The following is a 17603-nucleotide window of genomic DNA, read 5'->3' on the forward strand; positions in this document are numbered from 1 at the left end:
AAAAGTTTCATATATTCAATTTTGTGTCCTGTTATTGGTCAAAAATAATATGTATTTGCTATCATTAAAAAAAAAAAACTTTTCATTTAGAATTTCAAAAGTCAATCAAGTAGTAAGTATACCACCTATTACTTTATACAAATACTAAACCTTTCCACCAGAGGGCTCAAGAATTCCATTTTAAGGAAAATAAGTTTAAAAGGCTCATTGCTCAGCAGTAGCTACTGTAATAGTCTTTTAGGAGAGAATTCCCATAAAAATATGTTCTTCCTTCTAATCAAGCAATCATAGGGCTCTGAATTTACTTAAATATTATCAAAGGGAAAGTAAAACTATACATTATAATAAGGCAGTGTTACTTACATACTCTGCATTTATGGATAAGAGTACTAAGGTCTGATCTAATTCTAGAAAAGAAATTGAAGCAAATTATTGTCACAAAATATTTTTCTTTTTATCAAGACAGGGCCTAACAGTGTGAACCAGGCCAGCCTTAAACTGTCAATCCTCCTGCCTTGGGCTTCCAAGTTTGGGATTGCAGGTGTGTATGACTATGTCTGGCACAAAAATTAAATAGGTATATGGATAAAGATCAGAAAAAAATGTAAATGTCATGTATAATGTGTAAATGAGAACCTATAATGTATGGGTAGGTAAAAATTTGGGTAAATTCTTATTTTTACATCATGATTTTTGGATGATATTTTATTCACTTTAAAAGATAACAAAGACTATATTTTCCAGAATTTGTGTATTACTTATTTTCAGTACTGAAATACATACAGATAGACACAATTTGTGAGTCAAGTGTAATGATTTATTTAGGGAACAACTGGTTGCTACTTTATTCATATCTACAACAAACTCCAAGGTCCTTGTGGAATAGTAAAAATGTTTAGAGCTCCCAAAAATGTTCAGAGCTTCATTCACTTTATTTATTCATACTTTGCCTCTTTTTGAGAAGGATATGAAAGGTCTGTATAAGGTGAGCTTGTGGTTTTGTATTATTTTCAAGACAAATTCTTACAATGTAACCTAGGCAGGCAATTATCCTACCATGTGCTGAGATTACAGGCATGAACCACCATGCCTGGTCTATATAAGCATGTAAATATTAGGAATGCTGATGACTTAGTAATAGGAAACAGGAAATTAAAAATGAGTTCAGGAGAATATATAAATATATGTATGTGTTTAAAATATGTTATACATTACATATATATAATCACAATTATATAAGCATACTCTGCATAATCATCATAAATGGCCTATTAAATTATAAAAGAAATTTAACAGCACAAAATCAAATGGTAAAAATACTAAAGATAACTTCAGTTCTTCTAGAGAATGAGATCTAAAAGAAATTGCCTTCAGACATTGAAAGGGCTATTAAATCATTTACTTGGTGAAACTTTCAGTAATATTGAAAACATATTTTAAACAGCCATGCACAAAAAGTAAAGGCCAATAAAGGTTATTATTTAAAACATAAACATTTGTTCTAAGTATATAATTTGGGATACCTGTTATAGTGTTTCTCAACGGAGACAACTCCAAATATGTCAGATACAATGCAATGTGCAGGCCCAGTCACTAACCAGAAAGCGACAAAATTGTTTATAAAGATGAAAGCTCAAGCCAGGTTCTGGTGCCTCATGCTTGTAATTCTAGCTACTCAGGGGGCTGAGATCCGAAGATCATGGATCAAAGCCAGATAGGAAAGTCCATGTAAGCCTTATCCTCAATAAACTATCCAAAAAAAGAAGAAAAGAAAGAAAAGAGGAGAGCCAGAATTGAAGATGGTTGTTGCTCAAGTGGTAGAGGGCTAGCTTTGACCAAAAGAAACTCAGAGAAAGCTCCTGGGCCCTGAGTTGAATCCCTAGGATCATCATTAAAAGATAAAAAAAAATTAAATCCCAGGGTACTCAGATGAGATACAGTGATACTGTGTATACTGGTATTAGAACTAGGGAAGTGATAGAAAATATCAAAATCGAGAGACAAAGGATAAAAAGACAAATGACTCCAAAAGCAATACTTGCAAAACCATTTGGTGTAAACCAACTGAACAACTCATAGGGGGAGAGGGAAAGAGGAGGGGGGTGGGGGGAATGAGGGAGGAGGTAACAAACAGTACAATAAATATACCCATGGCCTAACATATGAAACTGTAACCCCTCTGTATATCACTTTGACAATAAATAAATAATAATTATTAAAAAAATTAAATCCCCAAACAACCCTGTCTTACATGGAATTACATTGCTTGTTGTTCTACACTGACTTTTCTAACAATGCTACCACCATTGAACCAAGAAACTACTGATTTGTTTTTGTGTGGAATTTTACTAAGTTGTTTAGTACTTTGGAAAACTATGCTACCATGAGTATGCCCTGGTGGCATGTGGACTGCAGTATGACATTCAGGGCATGGTCAGTTACTGTATGCAACTGCCTCGGTCATGATGGATTCTACCTATAGGTGTAGACATGTCTTTTGGGAGAACTGTGCATCGGCATTCCAAAGCTAATATACACACACAAATGACTCTAAACACCAATGGAATGTCATAGCATTATATATAGAAAAATACGAGGAAAGAAATTTATATTTAAAATAATATGTGTGTTTGTGTTGGAATGCTGGGGGCACAATTCTCCCAAAAGACATGTAACATTTTCATTCCAGGATAGTAAAGTGGCCTTTTCATACGACAGCCTGACAGATGAGGTTGAGAATCAGCAAGCCAAATAAAGAAACTACAATCCTCCTGAGAAATCCTGTATATGGATAATTTTTTTCCTAAATGAATTGTTTTTGAGAGAGCTATATAGCAAAGCAATGTGGCTGGTGTACACTCATTCCTTTTTCTTTTTAAATAAAGTAAATATCAATGAACTGACATCGGGCTGGGGGTATGGCTTAGTGGCAAGAGTGCTTGCCTCACATACATGAAGCCCTGAGTTCGATTCCCCAGCACCATGTATATAGAAAATGGCCAGAAGTGGCGCTGTAGCTCAAGTGGCAGAGTGCTAGCCTTGAGCAAAAAGAAGCCAGGGACAGTGCTCAGGCCCTGAGTCCAAGCCCAGAACTGGCAAAAAAAAACAAAAAAAAAAATTGAACTGACATCCTCTCATGAAAATCAAGGAACTAACTCTAACTAGGTCTCTCTACTAAACAAACAACTACTCTCCTTCTATTCAGAGATAACCCCAGGAAACATTTAAAGGAAAGGCAACAATTCTTGAGGGAGAGACTTTGAGTGTAGCTAACACCCAGAAATTCCAATGATCAGGAAAATGCACAGTTATAATAATAACTGTTTTAAAATAGTTCAGAGTGGAGTGACTATTCAACCACTGCAGCAAAAGAAAATTCTCAGGTACACCCCATGAAGTACAAGTACAAAATTCACCCTGAGTTGAACAGATGGGTTGATCTACGATTTCAAGTTGCTGGATAACAGCTATTTCTTCTTTGAACCACAGTCAGTCAGAGAAGGACCGTTTGTTTATTGCTCCACTTGTAACAAATAAGACTCTTATGAAAACCAAAAAAAGGAATACTTTTTCTATACTCCTGGCAGTAGGTGGAAGGTAAAAGCATTGGAAGGGGAGTGGAGAGGGAGAAGGCTATAAGCCCAGCTCATTTGAATAGTTTTATAGAGTGGAGATAAAGTTATGAATGCAGTAGGGCTACACTTGTGCTTGTCACAGATTCTTGGGAGCCTTACAGTTCCATCATTGCACATGCTCTACCCATGTGAGCTCAAGCACTCTGGCCCACAACGAGCTCCTTAATGCAGAATTGGTGCATACTACAAATGTTGCAAAAAACAAAAAGAACCACATTCAGATTTACTTTATTTTCACAAGGTGACTGATTTGATAGTGTCCCAAAGGAATTATTTCTGCCTGCAATGTGACAATTACACAAGTAGTAATTTTGGATGTTTAACTGCTGTCAGCTCTCAAGCTTCAGCATCCTCTTCTTACCTTTTCTGCAAATGGAAAATAGTACAAGAAAGCCTCCAAACTTAAAACACCCTGGGCTCACATGGAGAATCTTCTCAGCTCCACAGCCTAAACTACAATCAAAGCTAGAGCCATTTTGGTCATTTTGGTGCCTGCATGTTAGCCACTGTGCATTCTCTGGAAAGCTAATTACAAGAGTGATGACATTTTTCATATCGTGTGTGTGTGTGTGTGTGTGTGTGTGTGTGTGTGTGATTACCCTCAATGTCCCAAATTGTAAATGATTAGAGAAAAATGGCAAACATTTAAAAAAATCAACTTAAGAATTTATTAGTGGATAGAAAAGCTCTGAAAAGTGGCTATAATTTGATTTTTTCACCCAGTTTTTGAAGTACACACTATATTTTGAGTATATTCTGACCATATAGCACACATCATTTTTAGTGTGTGTGGGTGTATGTGTATGTGTGTGTGTGTGTATGTGCTAATACTGAGGCTTGAATTCAGGGCTTGAGCACTGTCTCTTAGCTTTCTTGCTAAGGCTGGTGGCTCTACTAGTTTATCCACAGCTTCACTTCTGGCTTTTTGGTGAGTAATTGGAGATAAAGAATCTCACAGACTTTCCTGCCTAGGCTGATTTTGAATTGTGATCCTCAGATCTTAGCCTTCTGAGTAGCTAGTATTGCAAGCATGAGCTACTGGTATTCAACTTGTTCTTATCATTTGTGTACCCTAAGTCATACAAAAGGTTCATTTTGTTACTGGATATCTAGAGAAATCATAACAATTATATTCAGTATTTAGCATCGAAAGGCTATAGGCAAAGTTCTTGTTTAAAAAGTGGGTTAACATGTTCTGTGAAATCAGGACTGCAATCATGTAATGATGCCATCTAAATGCAAGAGGCAGGCTAATCTGGTTTTCAGTGATAAAAGAGAAACTACCTCCATGAAACAGTTTCAAAAGATTGGGGGGAACAAGAGAAAGATCACTGATGAAATTCAAATTTTCCATTTTATTTCATAATTCTAAAACTTTGTATGTGAGCGAGCCATTCATGAAAATGATACAGTTCTGGACATAGTCCTGACAAAGACTAATGTGAGGAGAAAATATTCATTTTCTGCAAAATCTTAAACATTGTTTCAAAGAATGTGGATTTCAGGCTGTGCCCTTCCAAGCCTGAAGTGGAAATGGCTGGAGGGCCTTCAACTCACCAAGTTCTTTACATATTAACAGAAAAAGAAAGAATTTGAAAATAAAAATACTAAAACTACTGAGTAGGCTTACTGCTCCCAAGAGTCATTTAAGAAAAAAATCTTTCCAGGTTCATTTCATGTTCTACCAAGTAGCCCAAACAGGTTACTTGTACTGTAAATCTAGTGGGGACTTTTTAAATTAAAAAGTGACACATTTAACCCCAAAGGAATGATCCAGGGTGAAGCAGTTATAATTAAGATTCCTGACCTGTTGCTACCTGTTTTGATGCTCAAGTCTCCAGAGAAACACATTTTGTTACAGAGAATAAAGTTTCAATCAAAATAAAATGCAACAGTTTATACCCTGTCCAGATAAACATGCATACACATAATATATATATATATATATGTGTGTATATTACAGTATATGTATACACACATATCATTTGCAGTTAGGAGAAACTCAAAATGAAAATCAGAAAGGAAAACGTTAGAATATAAGAGCATAGAAATTAAGGAAGACTTTCCTTTAGTTTCAAATCCTATCTATGTGAAGAATTTTACAGGATCACAATTCTAGCTAGCTAGCTAGATTTCTAGAAGGCTTTAAAATACAAATAGCAAAGTTACAGACTATTTCCTTGGGAAGAGGGTCCTTATGGCAACTCCAGGTCAGACACCCAGTTAGGATGGATGTGGGTTCTTTTTTTTTTTTTTTCTTTGCCAGTCCTGGGGCTTGGACTCAGGGTCTGAGCACTGCCCCTGGCTTCCTTTTTGCTCAAGGCTAGCACTCTACCACTTGAGCCACAGCTCTATTTCTGGCCTTTTTTGTTTATGTGGTGCTGAGGAATTGAACCCAGGGATTCATGCATACAAGGTGAGCACTCTATTGCTAAGCCATATTCCCAGCCAGTATATTCTTTTATTTTACTGAGAAGCCATGGACAGGGGTCATTGGCTAAAGAAGAGAAAAGGAAGGGAACACAGCTACTAAAAACACCTTTGTTTTTCTTCAGATGCTGACAAAGCTGACTTGGGGCTGACAGAGTCAGCAGGTTCTAGAAATGGGTAATTATTAAGAAGACTACAAATTTCATTATCATTTGGTACACAGTTTCTTTTTTGTAGACTATCATTAGGCTACAAAGAGACAGGACAGAAAGACAGTTCTCTGTAAATTAAAAGGAAGCTCACTAGTTTTCAACTCTTGCTCCTTGTTTTTAATCAGATATCTCACCGTATGTGATTTATAATCTGTTTTCCTTGGCATCCTCATAGCCAGAGTGTGTGCTAAATAATACAGTTAAGATGGCTCTCAGTCCTATTTGCTTCAGTCTTGCTATCCGTCTCCTCAGATTCCTAGGGGCTTTTATTTCAAAGCCTTTGGGACTCCGTTGAACTTGTGACCAATGACTCTTCCTGCTAGAAAATGGTCTCCAATGTTATTTGCTTTTTGCCTGGATTCTTTTCCTAAGTAATAAATTCTTGCTCTGGGATGGTCTCTTACCTAATATGAAGTGAGATTACTTCATTATGGGACAGATCTCTCTCAGAACTTCCTCCTTTATTTGTCTTTATATCTATTTTCTGCTCAGATTGAGAATAGACAGTGATCAGACTAGTCTGCATGAATGAACTCCTAGCCAGGATCGCAATATGAGGAGAGAGAGGGAGGCCACGATAATAAGTTGAGTTGATTTTCCCACCATGGGGAGGGCTGTGATTTCTTAAATTCACTTCTTTTTTATCTTTAAGGCAGATTTGTCTGGTCATAGCTTTAGATAGATTTCTTCACCTAGGTTCTAGAACAAGATCTTTAAGACACAAGTGGACAGCATCTCTCCTCTTCATATTTGGTAATCACAACTCTATGTGACCATCTAAATCCACCTGTAGAGTTTTGCTTAATCAGTACTATAAGCAAGGTATTTTGTGCAAGGTATGTGTGTGTGTGTGTGTGTGTGTGTGTGTGTGTGTGTGTGTGTGTGTGTGTACAATCTGTGATTGCTATGTGGTAGAAAATGCTCATGCATTTCCAGGGAATGTATTAGCATCAGGGGGGCGGGATTTGACTTTGCTTTATAATTTCCTGGATGAATTCTGTGTGACAATTTGCAAAAGGCTGTACTTCAGAGATGTGGAGGAGGAACACACACACGTTGTTGCACTTAGCACGATTCATTCATCACTCCCACTCTCTACTTCCAACTTCTCTTCAAGACAGTGACAATTTTTCAGGCACCTAAAATACTTATATTTTATACTATTCCTACTACAATGGATTAAACATATAATCAACTGTCAGTGGAAATATCAATCTGTAGATGAATTCAATGTTCACCTTACATTTTCCCAAATCTATATGTGTGGCAAAGCAACAGACTATATATTACTAAATATCCCACAGCAATCAATAACAAGAAATCAAAGAATCATGCTTTAATTCATGCTACTACATTCCAAATCCTTTGCTTAGGATTGATTTCAACTCTATAACAAAATAAAGTGACCATTTGCTGTTTATGCTTCCCTACTAAACTACAAACTTCTGTTATGTGTGGCATGCCTACAATTGTGGCTACTTAGGAGGTAGAGATCACAGGACCATGGGTTAAGGCAAATCTGGGAGAAAAAACTGAGCAAGATCCCTTATCATAGAGGCATGTGCTCAGGGCCACAGCTATGTGGAGACTTAGGTTGAGGTTGCTGAGGCAAAAATGTAAGATGCTAACTGAAAAATAGAACAAAAAAATGGTTACTGCATGGCTCAAGTGGGAAACTACAAGCAAACACAAGGCCCAAGGCGGGCATGAAGGAAGGAAAAAAGAGAAAGAGAGAAAGAAAGAGGGAAAGAGAAAAGGAGAAAAGAAGGAAGAAGAAAGAGAAAAAGAGGGATGGAGGGAGGGATAAAAGAAGGATTTGAGTAGTTTCATCAAAACATGCAGTTTATCATTTCATTCCCATTGCACAGGAGTATGAGCTGTGAGTTGTCAATCTTCCTTTAGAGATAGTCAAATGCAATTGTGATTGTACTTCAGTGTTACGTGGAATTAAATATACAAGAAAAAATTCAAACTGACACATTGGGCTCAAGTGATAGAGTGCCGTAGGGGCCTAATTTCAACCTCCAAAACTTTCAAGAAATAGAACTGATATATTTCTTAATATCTATAAACCCCCCAAAATAAAATATTTGCTTCACTTTCTTCACTGAGAAACTATTTGTCAACTGTACATAACAATGGCTTGCCTTAGTAGTCTAAGGCAAGGACTCTGACGTGGTCGACTCTGTACATGTGATCTGTCCCCCTTCTTCTCCTCTTACCCCTTCTCTTTGATGCATGGCATCCTTCCTTTCTGTTGTTTTCATTATCACTGTCAGAGTGGTCTCAACAATTGACCCATATCTCAAGCCATACTATCTCCAGACAACAGCTTGGGCAATATAACATACTTGAGTATGCATCTGAAGAAAATGCAGAGGAAAGGTAAACTCTCAGACATTCTTCCAGGCTCTAATTCATCTTCTCTGTGAAATTTTGTACTGTGTGCTGGATGACCATGCCCTCTTTTCTTCCTCCATGTGCTATGTTCTGCTTCTGTTATCATTCCTATTCTTTTGAGAACATGTAAGTATAAACTTATATATGGTTACCTTTTTCCTCATCTGTCATGAAGAGATGTTCTTCTTTCAGCATAGCAGCTACCAAACTCAAGTCATATAGAATGGAATTAAAGGATGAAAATTTACGAATGACCAGAAACATCTGTCCTGCTCCTGGACTGATTCAGTTAATAGTTCTTTAATGTCAATGGATGTCTAGAGATCGTGTAAATCCTGTAACAATTTCAATGATGTATAAACTAGACCCCCACATTATCATATCCCAATTTAACTGTCTTGGACCTTGACTCTAAGAAAAGAGGACTGAGTGTTAAGATTTGGGACATAGTTTTGTGAAGATTTAAATTTTTTTGAACTTTTTATTCTTTGTGCTACTGGATACCAAACCCAGAGCTTTGTGGATGCCAGACAAACATTTTTACTGAGATACACCTTGAGGCCTATTTACATCTTGATTGAGTGACTGAACATGAGTGACAACAATAAAAATCATCCATCATAAGGTAGTTTAAAAATTATACCTGCAAGCAAACAGTTAAGATTACAATGCTATGTTCACTGGAACATGTTAAAATTACATAGATGTAAGGCTATTTAGAATATCCAAATGTGTAACAAGAAACTTGTGTGGTGGCTCATGCTTATAATCCTACCAATATTGGAGGCTAAAATTGGGAGGATTTCAGTTTGAGGCCAATCTGGGCCAGTCTCAATAGGAAAAGCTGTCATACATGCTGTCATACTAGCGAAAGCTGAAAGAATATATAGGAAGACTGTGGTCCAGTCCAGACTTATGAGAAATGAAAAGTGGCATCCTTTGTCAAAAATAGCAAGAGCAAAAAAGGGCTTATGCAGAAGCCTTCAAGAGGTAGAGTTTTCTAAGCAAGCATGAATCTCCAATTTCAAACTCCAATACTGCAAAAACAAAGAAACAAAACAAAACAACAACAACAACAAAAACAGGCAAGGAGAAAAGTACCAGAATCTCTTATTTCTGGAATAATATCCTCTGTTAGGTGCAGATAAAATGCTAACACTCTCAGGTTCTGTTTAGTGTCATACCTGCCCTGTGTATGCGAACTCCAGAGCCTGCTTTAAGCCAAGGCTGGTCACTCCGTGTAAGTTCACCTCATCAGCTCCGCTCTCCACCATGCAAAGACTGAACATAGCCTGAGGTGGGAAAGAAACAAGAGAGATTGGATTAGGAAATGGCAAAGGCAAGGGCAAACCAACAACCCAGAGAGACCAAGAAAGACAAAGTTTACTCTTACAGATCGACATTAGTTTCTGACAGGCATTCACAGAGTCTCATTTACACAAGTCCCTGCAAGTCACTTGGGAGATGTGAGCAGCCACAATGACACGCTCATAGGACCATGTTTCTCATGTACAGAGTCTTCTTCAAAGCTACTTTGCTCAGGGAACCCATTCTCTCTCCATCTTGTGTTTCACTGTTATCAAGTAATGTGCAGCCAGCCTGAACATTCTGGGCAATTGGTCACACTTTCATCACTTGACTTCTTTGTTCTTTTTAGGCAGCACTGGGGTTTGAATTCAGGGCTTTGTCATTTTTCAGGAAGAGTCTTGCTTCCTGCCCACCCCCCCCCCCCCACCAGGCTGGCCTCACTATGTCTCCTTTGTAGCTGCAATGAGAGAGTGAATAATCACACCTAGCTTTCTTTGATTGAGATAGAGTCTCAGTAACTTTGTTCCTCTGTGTTGGCTTTGTACTTTCATCTCCTCCTTTCGAGTAGCTGGTATAACAGGTATTAGCCCCCATACCCAGCCAAATTCTTTGCCATTATGATTGAACAATCCCACTTCCAGGAAAATATAATATACCTTTTTCCCATTGTTTTGCTTTCTGTAGTTTTATTGAAACAGTCGATTACAATTTGACAATATTGCATGGGAAATTCGCCCCACATTAACAATTTGTAATTTCTAAATTCTGTGCTGTTCTAAGGAGATGGTGAAATCTTCCACTTTTCCACTCTGACTCACCTAGGACATAAATAATCCTTTTGTCCAGTATGACTATGCTGTGTATGCTGCATATCCATTAGTTAATTAGAAGTTGTTCCATTTACCAGACTGACTGACTGCAGCATTATGCTGGAATGCAGGTAACCCTAATGAAGCAACTTAACACCACATCATAGTGACAGGGTCATTCCCCTCAGCCCAGTTAATCTTGCATTGCATCCCATTCTCACAGACGGTGACTAGACTAAGAAATGTGGAAAGAGACAATATTCACATTACTTCCATTATAGAATATTGTTATGCTTGTTCTGTTTTACTATTAGTTGTTATCGATGGCTTCCTAGTCCTAATGAATAAATTATGCTATAATAAAAGAATATACAAGAAAAATATAGTCTGTAGCTTTAAGCATCTTTTAGAGGTCTTAAAACAAATTCCCCACAGATAAGAAGGGACGAACTTATATAGGAATGAAATGAAATAATGAAATGAGATAAAAGGGAGTATCCTAAAGAGATCCACACAAACCCAATCCCTACATCTTAATTCATAACAATCAAAATATGAACACCACGTAGATATACATGAGATGCATCAGATGGATAAACTGAGCATAAAGACTTGCCTTCTGCCACTTTTCTTTTTTTGTTTTCTGTTTATTGTCAAAGTGATGTACAGAGGTTACAGTTTCATATGTTAGGCCTTGGGTAGATTTCTTGTACTGCTTATTACCTCCTCCTGCCACTTTTCTTCCACCTTGAGAGTGACCCCATTCTGAAATCACCACCACTACTCTCTTCTATAAACCCAGACTTTCCACCTTACTGTTGTTACACCATATCATAAAAATTAAAAATTTTAAAGTTATAAATTTAATGCCTATCATATTTTTAAAAATTAGAGAGTAATTATTAAATCTGGGTCAGTGTATTAAACTTAACCAATTTACAAAGCATCTTAATTAGAAAAGATTTCACAGAGTAAGGAAGAACTATCCATTTGGCACAACAAAACACCAGTTGCCTTTAAACCTGGGCTTATGAAATAATATCTGGGGACCCCTTAGAGCCCACAGAGAAGAAGAAAGCCTCCTTTGGTAGCAAAGAACTGATGAGCCCAATGGTGCTTAGCTGTTAGCATTAATTGTCTCTTTCCTTCCTTCCTTCCTTCCTTCCTTCCTTCCTTCCTTCCTTCCTTCCTTCCTTCCCTCCCTCCCCGCCTTCCTTTCTTTCTTCTTTTTTTTGTGCCAGTCCTGGGGCTTGAACTCAGGGCCTGGGCACTGTCCCTGAGCTTCTTTTGCTCAAGGCTAGCACTCTACCACAGTGTCACTTCTAGTTTTCTCTGTTTATGTGGTACTGAAGTATTGAACCCAGGGCTTCATGTATGCTAGGCAAGAACTCTACCACTAAGCCACATTCCCAGCCCAGCATTGGATTTTCTGAAAAGGTAAACTATAGGTTCCATGAAAGCAACCACCATATCTTGTCTATTTACTGGGGCATGCTCAGACCCTAGTATTGCATGTATTTAATAAACAAAGAGGAGAGAATAAACCAACACACTTTCAAAACTACATAAAGGTAATTTCTTATCATGTCATATACTAGAAGAATTAGCTCTCTCGGAGAAAGGAAGTTGTTTTAGATGTTAGACTATAAAAATGAATGTTTTTAAAGAGAAAGAGCATCTCTTATAAACTAAATATTTCAGAAACACAAGTGAGTTCAAAGATAGACATTTAGGGGAAAAGGGAACATACGGCCATGTTTTCTATCAAGCCACAACATTCTGCTACAGCCTTGGAGAAGGGTCTGCTTAGAAATAGGAAAGCATGACAGATATTCTGGCTTGGCTCATACAGACTTGTCTCTCGAAGAGCCTTGGCCAGGCTGAGATTTACAGTTATCAGAACCTGCTCTTGGCAGATAATGTGCTGCCACAACCACAAACCCTTCAAATCAAAAACCCAGTTTGTGAGAATACAGTTCCCTTTAAGTGACGAACACAGGGGGCCGATGTGGATTTAAGACATGTTATTCTTTCTCTACTTCACATAGGAATGACACAAACTGAATTCTATAATCACAGAGCATGAATTAACTTTTCTTGGACCGTTTTAGTTGTCATGAAGTAACAAGATGAGCTATAACCCCATTCAAGTTGGTACATCAGGACACCAAACTGAGAGAGAGAGATTCTAATCCATCTCTATGGGAAGGAAAAGAGCATTTGATAGACATTTTTGAGTACTCAGAGTTGCTGAAATACTATCCTTTTCCCTAGTAAACTATGTAATTTTGGTGTATACAGTATATATGAGCAAGATGTACTGTGAATGCCCATCTTTTCAGGAATCCAAATAATCATAAAGGTAAAAGAGCTGAATTATTTTGGGGTACACTCAATCCATAACTTTTATACTATTTAGAAAGTTAAAAATACTCAAGCCAGGTCCTAGTGGCTCATGCCTGTAATTCCTAGTTACTCAGGAAGTTTAAGGATCAAGTTGATGAGACTCTTATCTCCAATTAACCACCAATAAACCAGAAGTGGAGCTGTTACTCAAGTGGTAGAATGTCAGCTTTGAGTGAAAATGCTAAGGGACAGGGCCCAGACACAGAGTAAAAGCCTCAGTACTGGCATGCATTCACACACACACACACACACACACACACACACACACACAAACACACACACACACATGCACGTTAACAGACTTGTTTAAGAAAGTCAGTGAAAAGAAATTTGAATGACTGTAGCAGATCTAGTGTGGTTCTTTGTATTTTCTACATGCTCAGTGTTCTATAATTAGTGATGTTTACAATAGCTAGACATTGTTACAGAAATTTGAATGAACTTCTGAATCAACAAAAATTACATTTTTCTCAGTTTAATGGTAATGGTGATCGTATTTCATTGCATTCAGTTACAGCTCACATTTATAATGGGTAATAAATCTCAGATAATGAAACTGCTCAGCCAATTGCAATAGGTCCTTTCAAGGTCCTCACCTCAGTTGACATGGACTATCTGGCTCTTTTATCTCACAAATATAAAAGTAACCCAAACCATCTAGAGAGCTAAATAGCCTCAATGAGTAATGATTCAATGCTTGGTGAGTGGGTTTTTTTTTTCTGCTATATATTATAATATTTTCCCTCTAACATTACAGTCATACTCTCAGGGAATAAAACACCACAAGACAAACTAAAACAGTGAAATTTCATTACTACAAATATAGAGAACAAAATTTAACATCACTAAATATCAATTCTCTCTCATGTTAGCTACCTAAAGAAAAATTCACCTTCTATGTTAAAATTATGCTGTATACTGGTTTTCCTAACATCTCCAAGCATGAAGCTTGTTTATTCAATGGACCAAGTTCGACAGCTTTGCTCTTGGCCCAGTAGCATCCTTAACTGCATGGTGATAATGAGCCTTCCAAACAAGCACCATTATAATTTCTCTTCTGTCTCCTTTGAGTTCTCCTCCAGGATGAAGCCATGTGTTAACTACCTGGATCTGCTAATGGAGAAAGGAACAACATGATAAAAGATACAAGTTGTTTATTACTAGCTAAAGTGAAGGTAAATGAGGAGGCCAAATCTGCTGCCCACAACAAAGTCAGATGATCCTCAAAGGGTGTTTTTCTCTGATTGTAAATGTAGCTTTGTTGCATAAACAAAGGTCTGGGTTTGACCCCCAATATACACTTGCACACACTCATACACATACACTCACACACATGCATATACATGTATCACAGGTATTTGATCACATGGGTTGTCACTATTCTGGAGGATGAAACAACCTTTGTGTTCCTATCACCTTCTGCTTTGTGGTCCTTTGGTTCAGCATGGGCACCCAATACATTCCTGTTCATTATTTTATTTGTTATAAAGTCTCCTCTTTCAGATATCTAGGGACAGTGTTCTTCCTCTTCTTGATTAAATATGTTTGATAGACTATTTGTGAATGAAAAAAAATCTTTCCTGGGTAGAGAGATTTTAGTCTCATATGGCTGCCAATGTTATAATCCTGTTTTTAAAGACTTCCAAGCGCATCCTGACTGAGATGGAGCCTTAATTGACTGCATTTTGGAAGCTATGCTAAGACAGACTTTGTATGGAGTGACTAAGTAGATGCGATCGAGTGTCTGCATGAAGCAAGTAAGTGAGGCTTAAGCAAAGAACATTTCGAAGGGAACAGAAATATCAGAAAAAGTTTGAAATCTGTGGAAGAAAAGAGTAAAAGTATAGCAATTGAGGAAGCTGAGTAGGGATTCTGTACTAAAGAAAATACAGCAGGAGAACCTGTAAACATGGCTTTTCAAGCTGCCCTGGGCATATTTAAGAATCATGAAACTAATTACTCTGTTAAAAATGAATTTGGGGCCTTTGCACCTCCAGAGGTGGTTCCTGGACAGGCAGCATTGTATCACTAGAGACCTTGTTAGGAATGCTGAACTGTGGATCCCATACCACAGCTAACTAGAGGGAAAGCTGTGTTTTAAGGAGAGTCCCAAGCAGACCACTTGCATATAAATGGTTGAGAGGCAGGGCTGTAGCCAATCCAAAAATCTCTCCCCTCTACACCACACAACTTTAACCCCTCTGGCATATTTGAAGATTTGCGGTGGTAAGACACCCTATATTTTGCATCAAGGCTGTCTCCTGCTGGAGAAGTATTAGTAAAACATTCAGAATATGGAGTCTTTCTCTCCCTTATATTAGAAGAAAGTTAATACCTTCCATCTCTTTTCTTCTTTACAGACTTATGTATCTGAAACTCAAAATCTCTCACTGGAATAAAAAAAGATCTGCTCCAAGTTCTGAGTCACAAAATAATGTTTAAAATCAGCGCTAGAAACCCTGTAGTCTAGTGAGACTATCTCAAAAAAATATCAAAAAACAATAAAGCAAACATCCAATGTGAGTTGAAGATCATACAAAATTTTCATCTAAAATTTCAATAGTTTTTCTCTCTTATTATTTATGTATTTATTTATTTATTGGCCAATCCTGGGGCTTGGACTCAGGGCCTGAGCACTGTCCTTGGCTTCTTCCTGCTCAAGGATAGCACTCTGCCACTTGAGCCACAGCGCCACCTCTGGCCGTTTTCTGTATATGTGGTTCTGGGGAATTGAACCCAGGGCCTCATGTACACGAGGCAAGCACTCTTGCCACTAGGCTATATCCCCAGCCACCTCCTCTCTTATTTTTAATGTCTCTTCTAAGTCTCTTTTCCTTGAACATTCTAACATAAAAGAATATGTCTATGGCTCTGCACATTGATGCCCAATCTATCTGTGGAAACCCTCTTCATTCTCCCATTTTCCTTATCACTTTGGTTTGCCAGCTTTGAGCCAGGCCACACACACACTGCAGTCACTTTCTCATCACTGGGCATATACACAGATGAGGGCAGGAGCCCCTGCTAACAGACCAGACTTCCATCTAACTACATTAGTTGCTATGCAAGCATTTCATTAAATCCTCCTGAATCTAAGGCAGAACAGGCCAACCCAACCAATATGCTGAAGTGTTTGGGTGTTCCCAAAAGTTCAAGTTCACTTTCTCTGCACGCATCCTAGATGCTTTGCCCATGTAGGCTAAGGCAAAATCTCTCCATCTGATCAAATGAGAGAGAAAAAAAGACTTTTAAGAATAATACACAAGCCTGTAATCTTAGTCACTCAGGAGGCTGAGATCTGCAAGATGACAGTTGAAATCCACCTGGGGCAGAAAAGATCACAAGACTCCATTTCCAATTAGCTGGCAAAATTTGGTACTGGAGGTGTGTCTCCAGGGATAGAGCATCAGGCATGAGCAAGAAAACCAGGAGAGAGTTTGGACCTGGTTCAAGCCCCAGTACTGATTTACACAGAAACACAGACACAGAGATACAGACACACAAACACACACACACACACACACTAATTCACAAAAATGTAAGAGAATTAAACTACCTTTAGGAAAGTAGTTAGGTGAATTTTTTTATCCTACAAAAATCTGTCTTTGGATAATTTATTTATCAAAACATATCTAAATATAAATTCATCACACACACATATAAGATACACATATCATTCTTCTGATATTCTTTTTCAATTTAGGAAAATGAACTTTGCTCAATAATCAGGAAAAATAAATAATTTCTTGTCTTAGAGCCTTCCTTGAACTGTGTTTTGATATTAATGAAAATAGCAACTACTCTTTACCCAGGCTTTAGCATGTGCTATGCCAGGCCCTTGGACAGAGTCCTACCTGAATTAAAGTTTTATCTTCACAACTCTGTGAAGCAGGTACCACTATTAACACACTTAAACATGAAGAAACAGAACTAATGAATTTCAGCAATGGGCCAACTTGATAAAACTGGTAAGAGTCAGACTTGAACCCACACACTTTGCCATTCTTCCTCAGGGCCTCAGAGTCTACCTGTTTCTCCTTCTCAGGAACAGCTGGATAAACTTGGAAACTAGAGGCCCTTCAATTGAAAGAAAGCCAAACACAGATGCCAGACTGTGTACAAGTACAGATAGATCCTCTACTTTTTTTTAAACCAGAACCGGCCTAAAAAGGCTGTATACTCATTGCTAACCTTGGCATTGCATTGTTATTGCTTATTACCAGATTTTCCCATGAACTGGCCTAGTTTCCATGGGTCGTAGCAGGATCTGGGAGCATCTAATAGATGTATTGTGATCACAAGTTGATAGGAATGATTTGATATGAAAATCTCTCCTTACTTGAGAGTCAAATCTCCCTAAATGAGGAAAATATTGGTAATTTAGTCTTCTAGGAATTCGGGCA

At 37.8% G+C, this 17603-nt stretch overlaps 1 protein-coding gene across 1 annotated transcript in view; it reads right to left on the bottom strand.

Moving 5' to 3' along the window:
- Nucleotides 1-17603, bottom strand: part of Klhl32 (kelch like family member 32) — a 195627-nt gene that overhangs the window by 104378 nt on the left and 73646 nt on the right. The window contains exon 4 of the mRNA XM_048353802.1: nt 9862-9969. Coding sequence (XP_048209759.1) covers nt 9862-9969 — 108 coding nt within the window. The remainder of the gene's footprint in view (nt 1-9861; nt 9970-17603) is intronic.

Source organism: Perognathus longimembris, chromosome 9 (genome assembly GCF_023159225.1).
Source record: "Perognathus longimembris pacificus isolate PPM17 chromosome 9, ASM2315922v1, whole genome shotgun sequence".
Taxonomy (NCBI): domain Eukaryota; kingdom Metazoa; phylum Chordata; class Mammalia; order Rodentia; family Heteromyidae; genus Perognathus; species Perognathus longimembris.